Raw genomic sequence first — 12,469 nt, 5'->3', positions numbered from 1 at the left:
TAAACAACCATTTTTGTTTCTAGAGAAAAAGATTGCAATATCTTGCAAGAAGCAGGCTCCTGAGGATATTGCTATGCTAAAGCTATTATCTGAAAATGTTACCTGTTATCTTGCTGGATAATGGCTTTGGTTGAAAAAAGATTTTACTGAAACTAGAAGGCTTTGTGGAAGTGTAACTAATTATCTGACAAGTCAAATGGATGGATTTGAAACATTGGACTATATTAATAAAAAATTCTTCTATTTCTTATTTTCTTAAACTATTAAGGATTTTCTGTTTTGGTGGCTATTTCTGTCTGTATGCATCTGTGGTGTATGCTAAATAAGAATTAAGCCAATGGTAATGAAACTTCTTCCAGCATGTGCTCTTCATTTTAATTTTTCACCTAAAATTGTCATCTCTGTAGACAAGTACAAGTAACTGTAATGGATATATGGAGAACTCATGTCTTTAGTTGTTGGAACATGCCAGAAGTTCATAACTGAACTACCTTTTATGCTTTGCAGAGTTTGAAGAAGCAAGAAAATGGGTAGCAAATGATTTAGTATTTGATAAAAATGTGGATGTGAACCTGTTTGAGAGCACTATCCGTATCCTGGGTGGCTTGCTGAGCACCTACCACCTCTCTGGAGATAGCCTTTTCCTGGAAAAAGCTGTGAGTGTCTGGCCTTAAAAATGAAACTAGGTTATGTATTTCATATTGGACAAAGTTGAGGGAAGATTCTTCAGAAAGTTAAATGTTGCATGTTTTTAACAGTTTCATAAAGTGGTGGGAAAGGCATTTACCATTCAGCTGTGAAGCCTGCACTTTTGCTCTCTGTACAACCTCAAAGCTTTGCTGTGTTTGTCACCTCCTTGTATGTCTGCTCTTCTGCTGATGAATGGCTGACCATCATAAAGTTCATGAAACAAAAGAAGAAATAAATGATTGGCAAAGGGTAATAGTAGTTTTTTGTTGCCCTTTCTGTGTATCTTAACAGCATCAGCACTTCATCAGATTAGTTAGATCAGCCAGTGACTGCATGATAGGGATTGCAGCCTCAGATGATGCCTGCAGTGCTTAGGACAAGCTGGAAACTCTGCTCATTACTATGAATAAGTTAATGAATTTTAAAATGTCTTTAATTGCTTGCACCATCTAAAACTAAGCTGCTGTTCTATCTTTTCCTTCTGCTTTGTGAAGAAAGTCTAATGGGATGTCCATTTATATATATTTTTGGTTTGACTGTTGTTTTGTCCTATGCTCCGGGGTTTTCTTTAGAAAGACATTGGAAACAGGCTTATGCCAGCATTCAAGACCCCCTCCAAGATACCATATTCTGATGTCAACCTTGGTCGGGGTACTGCACATCCCCCTCGCTGGACATCTGACAGCACTGTGGCAGAGGTGACCAGCATTCAGTTGGAGTTCAGGGAGCTCTCTCGTCTGACTGGAGATGAGAAATTCCGGGTATGGAAGAATCAGTTGATATAGCTCTCTTTTTCCATTTCTCTGCAGCTCTACCACTGACTCTCCACCAGTACTCACAGTCTCAGGAGTCTGTAAGTTATGATAAATAAGTTGGGAAACTCTAGACAAGGGAAGAAAAAGAAACAAAATATTCCATTATTTTATTGAATACCAGAAGTTGTAGTGGAGATGAGTAATTTTTTTTTTCCTTCAGAAACAGCATTTAATTAGAAAAACAAAAATTTCTAAGTGTGGTTTCTTGATACTGTTTTTTATATGCAGAGAACAAAACTGAAATGTTACCATCCAAGGAACTAAAATGTCACTCAATAGTTAAGAGTCTGAGAGCATGGAAAAGTTAGTTGAAATAAAAAGAATTTCAGAGAAACTAAATATTTTCCATTTTTCTTTTTGTTTGGTGATGTTGCTATTTTGAACTGTATCCACAGCTCAGTGTTGAAGAATGCAGTAATTTAAAGAACCTTAGCTATGCTAAATAGATTCTTGTAGTTGATTTTTTGCTGGACTTCTACTTTGCAAGTCTGAGTGGGCTTGCCTTCAAGGAAACGAAGCAGTTATACTTGCTTCAGAGTACTTGAATATAACCAGAACATCATGTTTTGAGAGTCCAGAAGTCTGAAGTCTTGAATTTAATACATTGCTCTAGCTGAACTTGATGTCCCTGATGCTAATTTGGGGAAGCAAAGTTACAAGTTTTTTAATGTGCTATAGTGACTAGACACAGTTCTGTACCTCATTCATATCTATAATTTATGTTTTCCATTTCCTTTCTTGTAGAAGGCTGTAGATGAGGTGATGAAGCATGTTCACATCCTCTCAGGGAAAAATGATGGCCTAGTGCCTATGTTCATCAACACCAACAGTGGGCAGTTCACCCACCTGGGAGTCTACACTCTGGGAGCCAGAGCTGACAGCTACTACGAGTATCTGCTCAAGCAGTGGATTCAGGGTGGAAAGAAAGAAAATGAGTAAGTTCTTTACACTTCTCATATTGGTGTGATAATTATGAAATGAACAGGGCTTATGCCTTTATCAATGTTCAGATCTTTATTAAAAAGATCAGCTGGGCAGGGGGCCCGACATGGAGCTCGCCCCTGCTGTTGTAGCTTTTCCAGGTAGCCGAAGGGTGAGGAGGCGTGCAAAGTCTGTTCTTGAAGTCCCAGCAGCAGGTGTTCCCTCTTCTTTTCCTCGTGGTAACACCGGGAAAATCTTGCCTCTTTGTTCCTGCTTCCTACAGCCCACTCTAGTCTTGTCCTCCATAGGTTATGGTGACAGCTCAAACGTCGATCAGGGATGTTTTCCTCTTGTCAGCCAGCGTATTGTACCTGTCCAGCCCCCTCAATTGTGTTTAGTTCTTCATTTAGGGGTGTCCATAACCCCCAAAACATGCTCCCATGGTTTCATGGGTTTCCCTATTTGCATCTTAGTCCTAGAATGGCAGCATGGGTGGGGGGTAGGTGATCTTCCATGTGGTTTAGAGAAAACAGAGCAACTAGGTAATTAACATTTCAATATCGGTACTTAACTAGAACTAGCAACTGTTCCAGTGTTGCCATGGGAACCAGGAAGGCCCTGTCCACCCGGTGACCCCGGGGGCACTGGGAACTTTGTTCATTACAAATCCCTCCTCTAGTCCTTTGATCGGGCTTAAGCCTGCATCAACTTACAGTCTCTGGCTTTTGAGGGCTAACTTCTTTTGGTAATTCTCCCATTCTCTAGAAACTAAGTAAGACTTAATAATATTTTAACTAGAAATTTTTCAATTAACTTCTTTGGCTAATGGACGCTTATTCTTATTAAACAATTGCAAAGTACTTAAACTGTTACTATGGTACTTTAACTCAGAAATGGTTATTTAACACCTTACTGTATATTAGTTTCTAGCAAGTCTTCTTTAAAGTTAATTTTAAGTCCTCTGGTCTCTTAATTACGTCCATACACAAGAGGAGGTGGGTGACCTTGTTGGGTGTGGTCTGGCATCTGGGGGTGGTACTGGTCCTTTGACTCTGGTGACATGGGTCCAGCCTTTTTCTTGGGTTCAAAATGCATTGTGTGTAGTGAGTAGCACGTGGAAAGGTCCTTTGGATTTGGGGGTTAATGGAGTGGTGATGTTCCAGGACTTTATTAACACCCAATCCTCGGGACTGATGTTGTGGGCATTGGTATCCAGAGGGGAGGTCTGGGGGGAGCTACCCCTTCTTTCTGAGGCCTTCTAGGGATTTTCCTATGATTTTTAAATATTTCTGAGTTGCTGCCTCCACTTCTAGATAATCTGCTGTACTGAAAGGGGTGATTAAAAAAGGGAGTTCAAACATGTCATAGGGAGAGACCCCTGCGTTGGACCGAGGTCTTGTTCTGATGTGCAACAGAGCTAGAGGTAAACATCTGAGCCAATTTTTTTTCCCTCAGAAAAAAATTTTTGTGTCTTCAATTAATTTGGTTATCACATTTTTAAGAGTTCTATTCATCCTTTACTCTTCCAGAGCTTTGAGGATGCCGTGGGGTGTGCAATTTCCACCTTATCCCCAGGGCTTTTCTTACTTGATGTAAAGTTCGAGCGACAAAATGTGGGCCTTGGTCCGAGTCAGTGTTATTGACTAGTCCGTATTGAGGTATGATGTTTTCTAAGATTATTCTTGCAACTTCTTGCGCGGTTTCTCTTTTGGTTGGGAAAGCCTCCACCCAGTGGGTGAGATGATCTACGATCACTAGTATATGTTTGTACCTCTGCACAGAGGGCATTTCAGTGAAATCTACTTGTATGTTTCAGAAAGGTCTTAAAGCCAGTTTTCCTCCCCCATGTGCTGTTTTTCTCATTACCTTTTGGTCAGTTTTCAGGCAGATCGCACACCCTCTTGTGACTGCCTTTGCCAGATCATGCACTCCAATACATAAATTCTCCCATAAAAAGTGGTCACACAAACCTTGGATTCCCCAGTGGGTTAGTTCATGTAACTCTACTAGCACTCTTCGAGCTAGGGCTTTATTTGGGAACTTACGCCCATCAGGAGTTAACCATTCTCCTTGTTCCCCTTGATGTAATTCTAGTTCTTTTATTATTTTTAATTATTTTTCACTGAACCTTGGCTCTACTTTTCTTTCTCTACTTGGTCCTATTTCTATTTTAAAAGCTTTTACTGGACTTCTTGAGTCTGACTGCTTCTTTAGCTATCTGATCTGCTAATCAGTTTCCCTTTTCTTCAAGAGTGTTTAATTTCTGATGTCTCTTTATATGCACCACAGCTATCTCTGTGGGCTTTTTGTAAGGATTCTAATACTAGTTTTATCAGCTTCTCATGTACCAAGTTCTTCCCTTTGGAGTTTAGGCAGCCATGCTCCTCCCAAATTTTTCCAAAAGTATGGATGATTCCAAACACATATTGCAAGTCTGTTCAAATAGTTCCTTGGTCTCCCTCTAACAGGTCTAATCCTCTTTTCAAAGTGTAGACTTCACAACACTGGGCTGACCAGTTTGAGGGCAGTTTCCCTTTTTCTGCGACTTTCACGTCTTCCCCATCTATGACAGCATATCCTGAGGCTTTTTTCCCTCCTACTACTCTTGAGGACTCATCTATAAAAAGGAATCTCCTGTATGGCAGGGGTACATCTTCTAAATCCTCTCTCACCTTGGTCTGTAGATTTATGAGTTCAACACAATCATGTTCTTGATCTGCCAGGGGTTCTCCAGTGAGAAAATTGTGCAGGATTTAGACATTTGGAGGTGACTAACTCTAAGTCACCTGTGTTCATTAAGATGATCTTATACCTCAATATTCTAGAGTCAGTCAACCACTGCTGTGCTTTTTGTCTTAGTACTGTTTTGAGATTGTGGGGGGTGTGGACTTCAATTTTCCTTTGCAGGTTCAACTTTTGGGCTTCTATTAGGATGGCTGCCGCTGGAATTACTTGCAGAAAAGTTTGCCATCCTCTAGCCACTGTGTCTAATAGTTCTGAGGGGAAGGCTATTGCTTTTTATGTCTCCCCCACTCCTGAGTTAATACCCCATATGTAATTCCCCCTTCTGTGCTCACGAACAGGTTAAACTCCTTCTTAAGGTCAGGCAGGCTTAGAACAGATGCCGAGGATAGTTTATTTTTCAAATCTTGTAGCTGTTCCTCATCCTCTTCTGTCCACTTTACAGGCTGAGAGTCTACTAATTTATCATAAAGGAACTTCTCACTTTTGGTGTATTGATCTAACGACAGCTTACAATAACCAAACAGGCCTAGTAGCTTCCTTACATCTCTCTTGGTCTTGGGAGCTTGGATAGACAGGATATCTGAGATTCTCAGGACTTAGTTTCTTATACCCTTCTCCAATTATTTGGCCTAGGTAGGTCACTTCAGATTCCACAAATTGTAGTTTTTCTTGGGATACTTTTAGGCCGTTTTCTCCCAGGAAATTTTGGAGTCGAACTCTGGTGGTTTTGACCGGTCCAGCTCTTCTCTAGATACTAATAAGTCATCTACGTACTGTAAGATCTGAATATTTTCCTCAGGGGTGAACTGCCCTCATAGTTTCTCTAGTTCCACTTGCCCAAAGAGGTCTGGGGATTCTGTAAACCCCTGTGGGAGACGTGTCCACCTTAGCTGCTGCTTTCTCCTGTCAGGATCTTCCCACTCAAATGCAAACCAGTCACAACATTCTTCTGCTAGCGGGCATGCCCAGAAGGCATCTTTTAAATCTACAGCTGTGAACCAGGCATGCTCTCTTGGAATGTGGCTTAAAAGGGTATAAGGGTTGGATACCACAGGGTGTCTGGTAATAGTTTTCTTGTTTATTTCCCTTAAGTCTTGAACTAGCCTGTATTTCCCTTCTTCTTTTCTTACGGCTAGTATAGGAGTGTTATGGGGGGACATGCATGATTCTAGAATACCTTGTTCTAGTAGTTGTTCAATCACTGGGGCTAATTCTCTTCTGCCTTCAGGGGATATTGGGTATTGCTTGACTTGGATAGGGGATGTATCTCTTTGCATTTCTGTTTTTATTGGTGTGATGTTCAAGTATCCACACTTAGTTTCCTCTGCCCATACTTTGGGGTCTATTTTTCCTATGTCTCTCTGGGTCAGTCTCATGACCTGGACTACCGTCCTTCCACCTCTTGGGATGATCCCTACTCCCAGTTGAACTTGCAAGCCTCTTCCCAAGAGATTGCTTACTAAATTTGGCAGATAGATAAAGTCTGCCAAACATTGTCTTGAATTCTCCTTGATTTCTATATTTTCAACTATAGATGCTTTAAATGGTTTTCCCTTTGCCCCTAAAACCTCACAGACCTTCTTCCCAATGGTGACTCCTAATGGTAACTTGTTTATGCTGGAGTTATCTGCCCCTGTGTCAACTAAGAACTCAAATTCTTCATAGTGGGGACCTACTTCAAAGTTTATCAAGAGTTCTTCTTGATGGTTCATTGGATCCTGTAACTTATAGAGCCCCTGACCCTCCTAGTTGTCTCCCGTTGAAATATCTTCTAAGACTTCTTGTTCTTTATGCATTGCTTCATCAAACTGAAACTTCTTACAATTCCTTTTAAGATGTTCTATCTCACCACAGTAATGGCATCTCCTGTTGCTTTGTGAAGCCTCAGGTTTCCTGAACTCATTAAAGTTCTTATTTGCTTTATGTGATGGTGCTGGTTGGTCTCTACTTTTTTTAGGTAATGGCCCTTATCTATTCTCACTTGACTTAGACGGCAGTGCTGGTGATCTGTCTGCTCTTATACTTTCTTGAGCAACGGTGACTATAATTCTAGCTTTAGTTTTGCCTTTTTCTTCTTTCTTTAAATATACTCTTAGGGCTTCTTTGAGCAACTCATTCATGTTTTCTTGCCAGTCCTCCATTTTTTCTAGCTTCCATCTAATATTGGGCCAGGATTTGGTGACAAACTGGACCTTTAGGAGGACTTGAGCCTCTGGGCTATCTGGGTCTAGATTTGAATATAACTGGAAATTTCGTTTTAGTTGGTTCAGCCAAATTGCTGGGGTCTCATCTTTCTCTTGAGTATTATCAAAGGCCAATTTCATGTTGCTTCCCCTAGGGATAGACTCTTTGATCCCTCTTATCATGAGGGGGACCTATAGTCTCTCATATTTTTCTTTCCTTCTTCCTGGTTAGGATTCTAACTGGAGTCTACTAAGGGTATCTTTTGGTCCCCTGGGGGCCCCAGTCTATTTTCTCTTTCCCGTATCTTCACCCCTGCTGTTTGGGTCATCCGGACCTCTTCTGGAGAGAACAGGATGCTTAGAATAGAGTTCGGCTCTGCCCAGGTACAAGTATTCAGCCCTAGGAATTGGTCTAACTGGTTAGATATTCCAGCGGGGTTTTCTAGTAAATTTCCTAGCACTTTCTTAAATCCCTGGACTTCAGAAGCGGTCAAAGGTGCATGTACAAACCCAACTCCTCCAACTGCTCCACCCATAGGAACTTCTCTCAGGGGAAAGAGCCTTTCTACTCTTGGTGCTTTCTACTCGGGTGTTACAATATGGCCCTTCTTCTAAGACACCAGGGGGGGAAATAATAGTGGAGACAGACGCTTATTGGAGGCTCTGGGGCATGCTAGGTGGTGAACAATCACTAGGGAAGGGTGGTCTCAGCTCCCAAATGGGAGGAGGCAAGGAAACTCTGGTTGGAGAAGGGTAAGAGGAAGTTGGGGAGATGGTTGAGGAAACTGGGGGAAGGGACAATGGAATCAGGGACTCAGTAAGAGGGGCCGATGAATTCGGGGAGGGAACAGGAGTAGAGAGGGGTAGGTAATCGAGGGGGTCCCATTGTTTCTTTTTCTAGTCTCTTTTTCTCTGTTCTCTTCTTCTCTATTTCTTTGTAACTTGCATATTCTAGTAGTCTCATTATTTCTAGAGTTCTCCAGCCAGCAAGCTGCATAAGATAGTTGTTCTACATCAAGGTCCTCTTGGGCTTCTAGGTGTTGGTTTAACTGATTACACATTCATTGATCTCGGGTTCCATACCATGGCCACTCTCCCTGTAATTTTAGCTTCTGTCATACTTCTATACTGTAATGTATCAATCTTACGCTTATCCAGACCCTTTGTGGCTTCCCAAGAATCCCATTGGTCTAACAATTGCCCAAAGGGGCTGTTGGGGGGAATTCTCTTTGCTTTCTCTTTTGAAGGATCTGCTCCTTTACTATAACCTCTTCCCATTTTCAGGCCTCAAAAAGCAAAGAAAAAAATAAACCTTAAATGGTGCCTCTGTCTAAAATGGAATATACTGACATGCAATTAAAGCTCATCTGGCCCCTTTCCACAGCTTAGTATTTTGAACCTCTTGACTGGACTTAATTTCTTTCAACTACACTGCCATTCTTGGTACTACACTCTTAACACTCTACATTGTCTCTTAGCTAGGACAATCACTAGTCACACTCACATCCATATTCTTCTGTTCTCTTGCTCTTCGGCCTAAGTTTTGGACTTCTTGTTGGACTTTCTAGGCTTGGACCCCTGCTAAGTGTCACCCAGACTCTTACTTGGCCTTTTGCCCAACCTTCTTACTAGGCTTAGGAAGCTTGGTCTCCCTGCTGAGGTAAGGTCAAACGTCCTGCCGAGCCTTACACTCTTAACTCCAGCCAAGCCCCCCTTGCTTAGGTTTTCTTACTAAGCTTAGCCTGCTTGCCTTCCCACCTGCTTCTTTACTTGCTTACTTGCCTTTTTGGCTTTCTGCTTACTCTGATTCATGCCTGCCTGCCAGGACATGCCCCCTGCCTGCCAGGACCTGCCCCTACCTGCTCTGCCAGAGACTTTTGGTTTTTGCCTGCCAGGGACATCCTGCCCTACCTGCCAGGGACATCACACCTGCCCTGTTATCCTGTCCTGCCTGCCAGGGACATGCCCTCTGCCTGCTGACACATGCCCCTACCTGCTCTGCCAGGACATCCTACCCCACCTGCCAGGGACATCCCACATACCCTGTTATCCCGTCCTGCCTGCCAGGGACATGCCCTCTGCCTGCTGGGACTTGTCGCTCCTGCCTGCCAGGACATCCCACCTGTTCTGCGGTGGGCATTCCCCTTGCTCTGATTGCCAGGGACTTACTTTACTCCTAGAGAACTTCCATACGGCCAGAGAAGGGCCTGCTTTATCTCTAAGGAGACACCTCAGTCACTCCTCTATTCCTCTATTCCCCCCCTGTTCCCGGCCGGCCCCTTCGCAGGAGTCCAGAAACGCGGTCCTAGCAGGTCCCTCTCACTTCGGGGGTCTGAGCTGCTGGCCCCGTCTCAGTCAGTCAGTCAGTCACTCACTCTCCTGATTTTTCTCACCAATCCGTCCCTCCGCGTTGCTTGTCTCACACTGATCCTAGGGTCTGGAGGTATCCAGCAATTCCCTAGGGTCCCTCGAAGCAGGTGGTCAAACTGTCCAGCTTTCCGGGGGTTCTCTGTGGGTCCCTCAAAGGAGGTGGTCAAGCTGTCCAGCTGTCTGTGGTCCTCTTTGGGCGTGGCTATTGCGGACGAGCCCTCAAATTGGAATGGCTTATGCCTTTATTAATGTTCAGCTCTTTATTAAAAAGATCAGCTGGGCAGGGGGCCCCGACACAGAGCTCACCCCTGCTGTTGTAGCTTTTCCAGGTAGCCGAAGGGTGAGGAGGCGTGCAGTCTGTTGCTGAAGTCCCAGCAGCAGGTGTTCCCTCTTCTTTTCCTCGTGGTAACACCAGGAAAATCTTGCCTCTTTGTTCCTGCTTTCCACAGCCCACTCTAGTCTTGTCCTCCATAGGTTATGGTGACAGCTCAAACGTCGATCAGGGATGTTTTCCTCTTGTCAGCCAGCGTATTGTACCTGTCCAGCCCCCTCAATTGTGTTTAGTTCTTCATTTAGGGGTGTCCATAACCCCCAAAACATGCTCCCATGGTTTCATGGGTTTCCCTATTTGCATCTTAGTCCTAGAATGGCAGCATGGGTGGGGGGTAGGTGATCTTCCATGTGGTTTAGAGAAAACAGAGCAACTAGGTAATTAACATTTCAATATCGGTACTTAACTAGAACTAGCAACTGTTCCAGTGTTGCCATGGGAACCAGGAAGGCCCTGTCCACCCGGTGACCCCAGGGGCACTGGGAACTTTGTTCATTACCGTTAAGTGAGCTGTAAAACTCTGTTTTAGTTTGCTGCTTAAAGAAAAATAAATCATGTGCCCAAGAGTCAGCTGAACTTAGTACTGTTTTTAAAAGCAAGCTAAACAGAAAGAGAGGCCTGTGGTAACATGACAAAAGAACATAAGGGGAGTTACCCTTAGTCTTAAAACTCCCTCTCCACAAAAACTTTTTCTTCCTCAGGTTGTCAAATGTGAGGAGTGTCACAGAAAGGAGATGAGCATAATTAGACACTTATGAAATACTGTGGGCATTTCCTTTTGACAGTGATGTCTGTGTTTGCTCTGGGTTTGTTAGTGAAAGGTGAAGGGAGACAGAAGTTGATGTTTGTGTTATTTTCTCTTTAATTCCAGAATCCCAGACTGGTTTGGGTTGAAAGGGATCTTAAAGCTTCTCCTGTCCCACCCCTGCTATGGGCAGGGACACATTTCACTGGACCAGGTTGCTCCAAGCCCCCTCCAACCTGGCCTGGGACACTTCCAGGAATCCATGGCCAGCCACAGCTACTTTGTACACCCTGTGCCAGGGCCTCCCCACCCTCACACGGAAGAATTTCTTCCTAATATCCAGCATCAGTCTACTTACTTTCAGTTTAAAGACCCTTGCTCTATCACTACATGCCCTTGTAAAAAGTCCCTCTTCAAGTCTCATATGTTCCTTTTATCTGTACTGCATTAGTGGAAGAGTGTTTACAAGGAGCAGTTAAAGATGTTGAAAAAGCTTGCCTTCAAAACAAGTCTGCATATAAGATAGTTCTGTTAGACTGTTAAGACTCCTCGGTAATTTCAAGGAGTTTAATGCAGACAGAGCAAAAATGTGCCTTTTGGAAGCATTTCTGTGTGTCAGAGCAGATTCCTTTCTGCAAACAAAGCTTTCATTCCAAGGCTCACCTTACTATAAATGGAGAACCGGTGTCTTTGGGACCACAATGGCATTTTGTGAGCCTCACAATCAGCAGGTTGTTCTCCATATTGAAAGTACATGAAAACAAGGGAAAATGAAATTAAATTCTGTGAAACAATGGTTCACAATTGAGACATGACAATTGGAAAAGATTGCTCAAACTCTTTGAATCTCCATCTTTGGATAGGGGTACTGAAAAATTGCTTGGATAGCCACTCAGACAATGTGATGAAATTTGAATCTGCTTCAGAGCAGAAGGTTGAAATAGAGACCTCCAAGAGGTCCTTTCCAGCCTAGATGTTCTGTGATTTCAATAACTCTGCTTCCAAGGATTTTTGAAATAAAATCTGGTTATTGCCGAGAAACAGTTGCAGGTGTTTTCTTTAATATTTGAATAAGTATTAAAGTACTATTATTTACTTTTCAAGTAAACCCAGTATTGCTACATGGTAGTGAAAACTGATTAATGTCCTGTTGATGGTCACTGAGGGGCTTTTAAAGTTTTCACATTTAGTTAAATATTACTCCGTAGACTGAAGTAACAGTTGTCTAAAAAGATTGTGCTGAACATCACCTGTGATCAAATACATTCTAACTCTGTGCATGTGAGCCAACTGGGGATGATTTTTTTCACAGACTGTTGGAAGACTATACGAGAGCCATAGAAGGAGTGAAAAAGCATCTTCTTCAGAGATCAGAACCCAAGAAGCTTACTTTTGTCGGAGAGCTTGCTCATGGCCACTTCAGTGCCAAGATGGTAAGAAATACAGCTGCAAAAGAAAACAGAAAACCACTACAAAATTTAAATAAAACCCACCACAGAAGCAAATGCAAAGCTTTTCCCTCTCAAAAACCAAAAACATACCCCAACAAAAACAAACAAAAAACAAACAAAAACCCTAAACACGAGATGATACATACAAATACATCTGTCCAGTGTGATGGCAGTAATGACCAGCTGCCTCGTAGATACATTATGTAGACACTTGTACA

The 12,469-nt window shown here is 42.8% G+C and overlaps 2 protein-coding genes across 9 annotated transcripts in view; one reads left to right on the top strand and one right to left on the bottom strand.

Annotated features, from left to right (window-relative positions):
- MAN1B1 (mannosidase alpha class 1B member 1) overlaps positions 1–12,469 on the top strand; it is a 34,955-nt gene that overhangs the window by 17,248 nt on the left and 5,238 nt on the right. For all 3 annotated transcript variants that reach the window (XM_041719642.2, XM_002190029.6, XM_072936653.1), the window contains 4 exons: positions 508–656; positions 1,263–1,451; positions 2,250–2,440; positions 12,113–12,233. In XM_041719642.2, the coding sequence (XP_041575576.1) occupies positions 508–656; positions 1,263–1,451; positions 2,250–2,440; positions 12,113–12,233 (650 nt within the window). The remainder of the gene's footprint in view (positions 1–507; positions 657–1,262; positions 1,452–2,249; positions 2,441–12,112; positions 12,234–12,469) is intronic.
- The window catches only part of DPP7 (dipeptidyl peptidase 7), a 34,039-nt gene continuing 33,409 nt past the window's right edge, over positions 11,840–12,469 (bottom strand). For 5 of the 6 annotated variants that reach the window (XM_041719648.2, XM_041719649.2, XM_041719650.2 and 2 more), the window contains one exon: positions 11,840–12,246. Coding sequence is in view for 3 of the 6 variants with exons in the window: in XM_041719649.2 (XP_041575583.2) it covers positions 12,209–12,246 (38 nt within the window). In the remaining 3 variants the exon portion in view is untranslated. The remainder of the gene's footprint in view (positions 12,247–12,469) is intronic. The other variant, XR_005982029.2, reaches the window with a different exon arrangement.

This window comes from Taeniopygia guttata, chromosome 17 (genome assembly GCF_048771995.1).
Source record: "Taeniopygia guttata chromosome 17, bTaeGut7.mat, whole genome shotgun sequence".
Classification (NCBI taxonomy): Eukaryota; Metazoa; Chordata; class Aves; order Passeriformes; family Estrildidae; genus Taeniopygia; species Taeniopygia guttata.
This window is presented reverse-complemented; position numbering and strand designations above follow the sequence as displayed.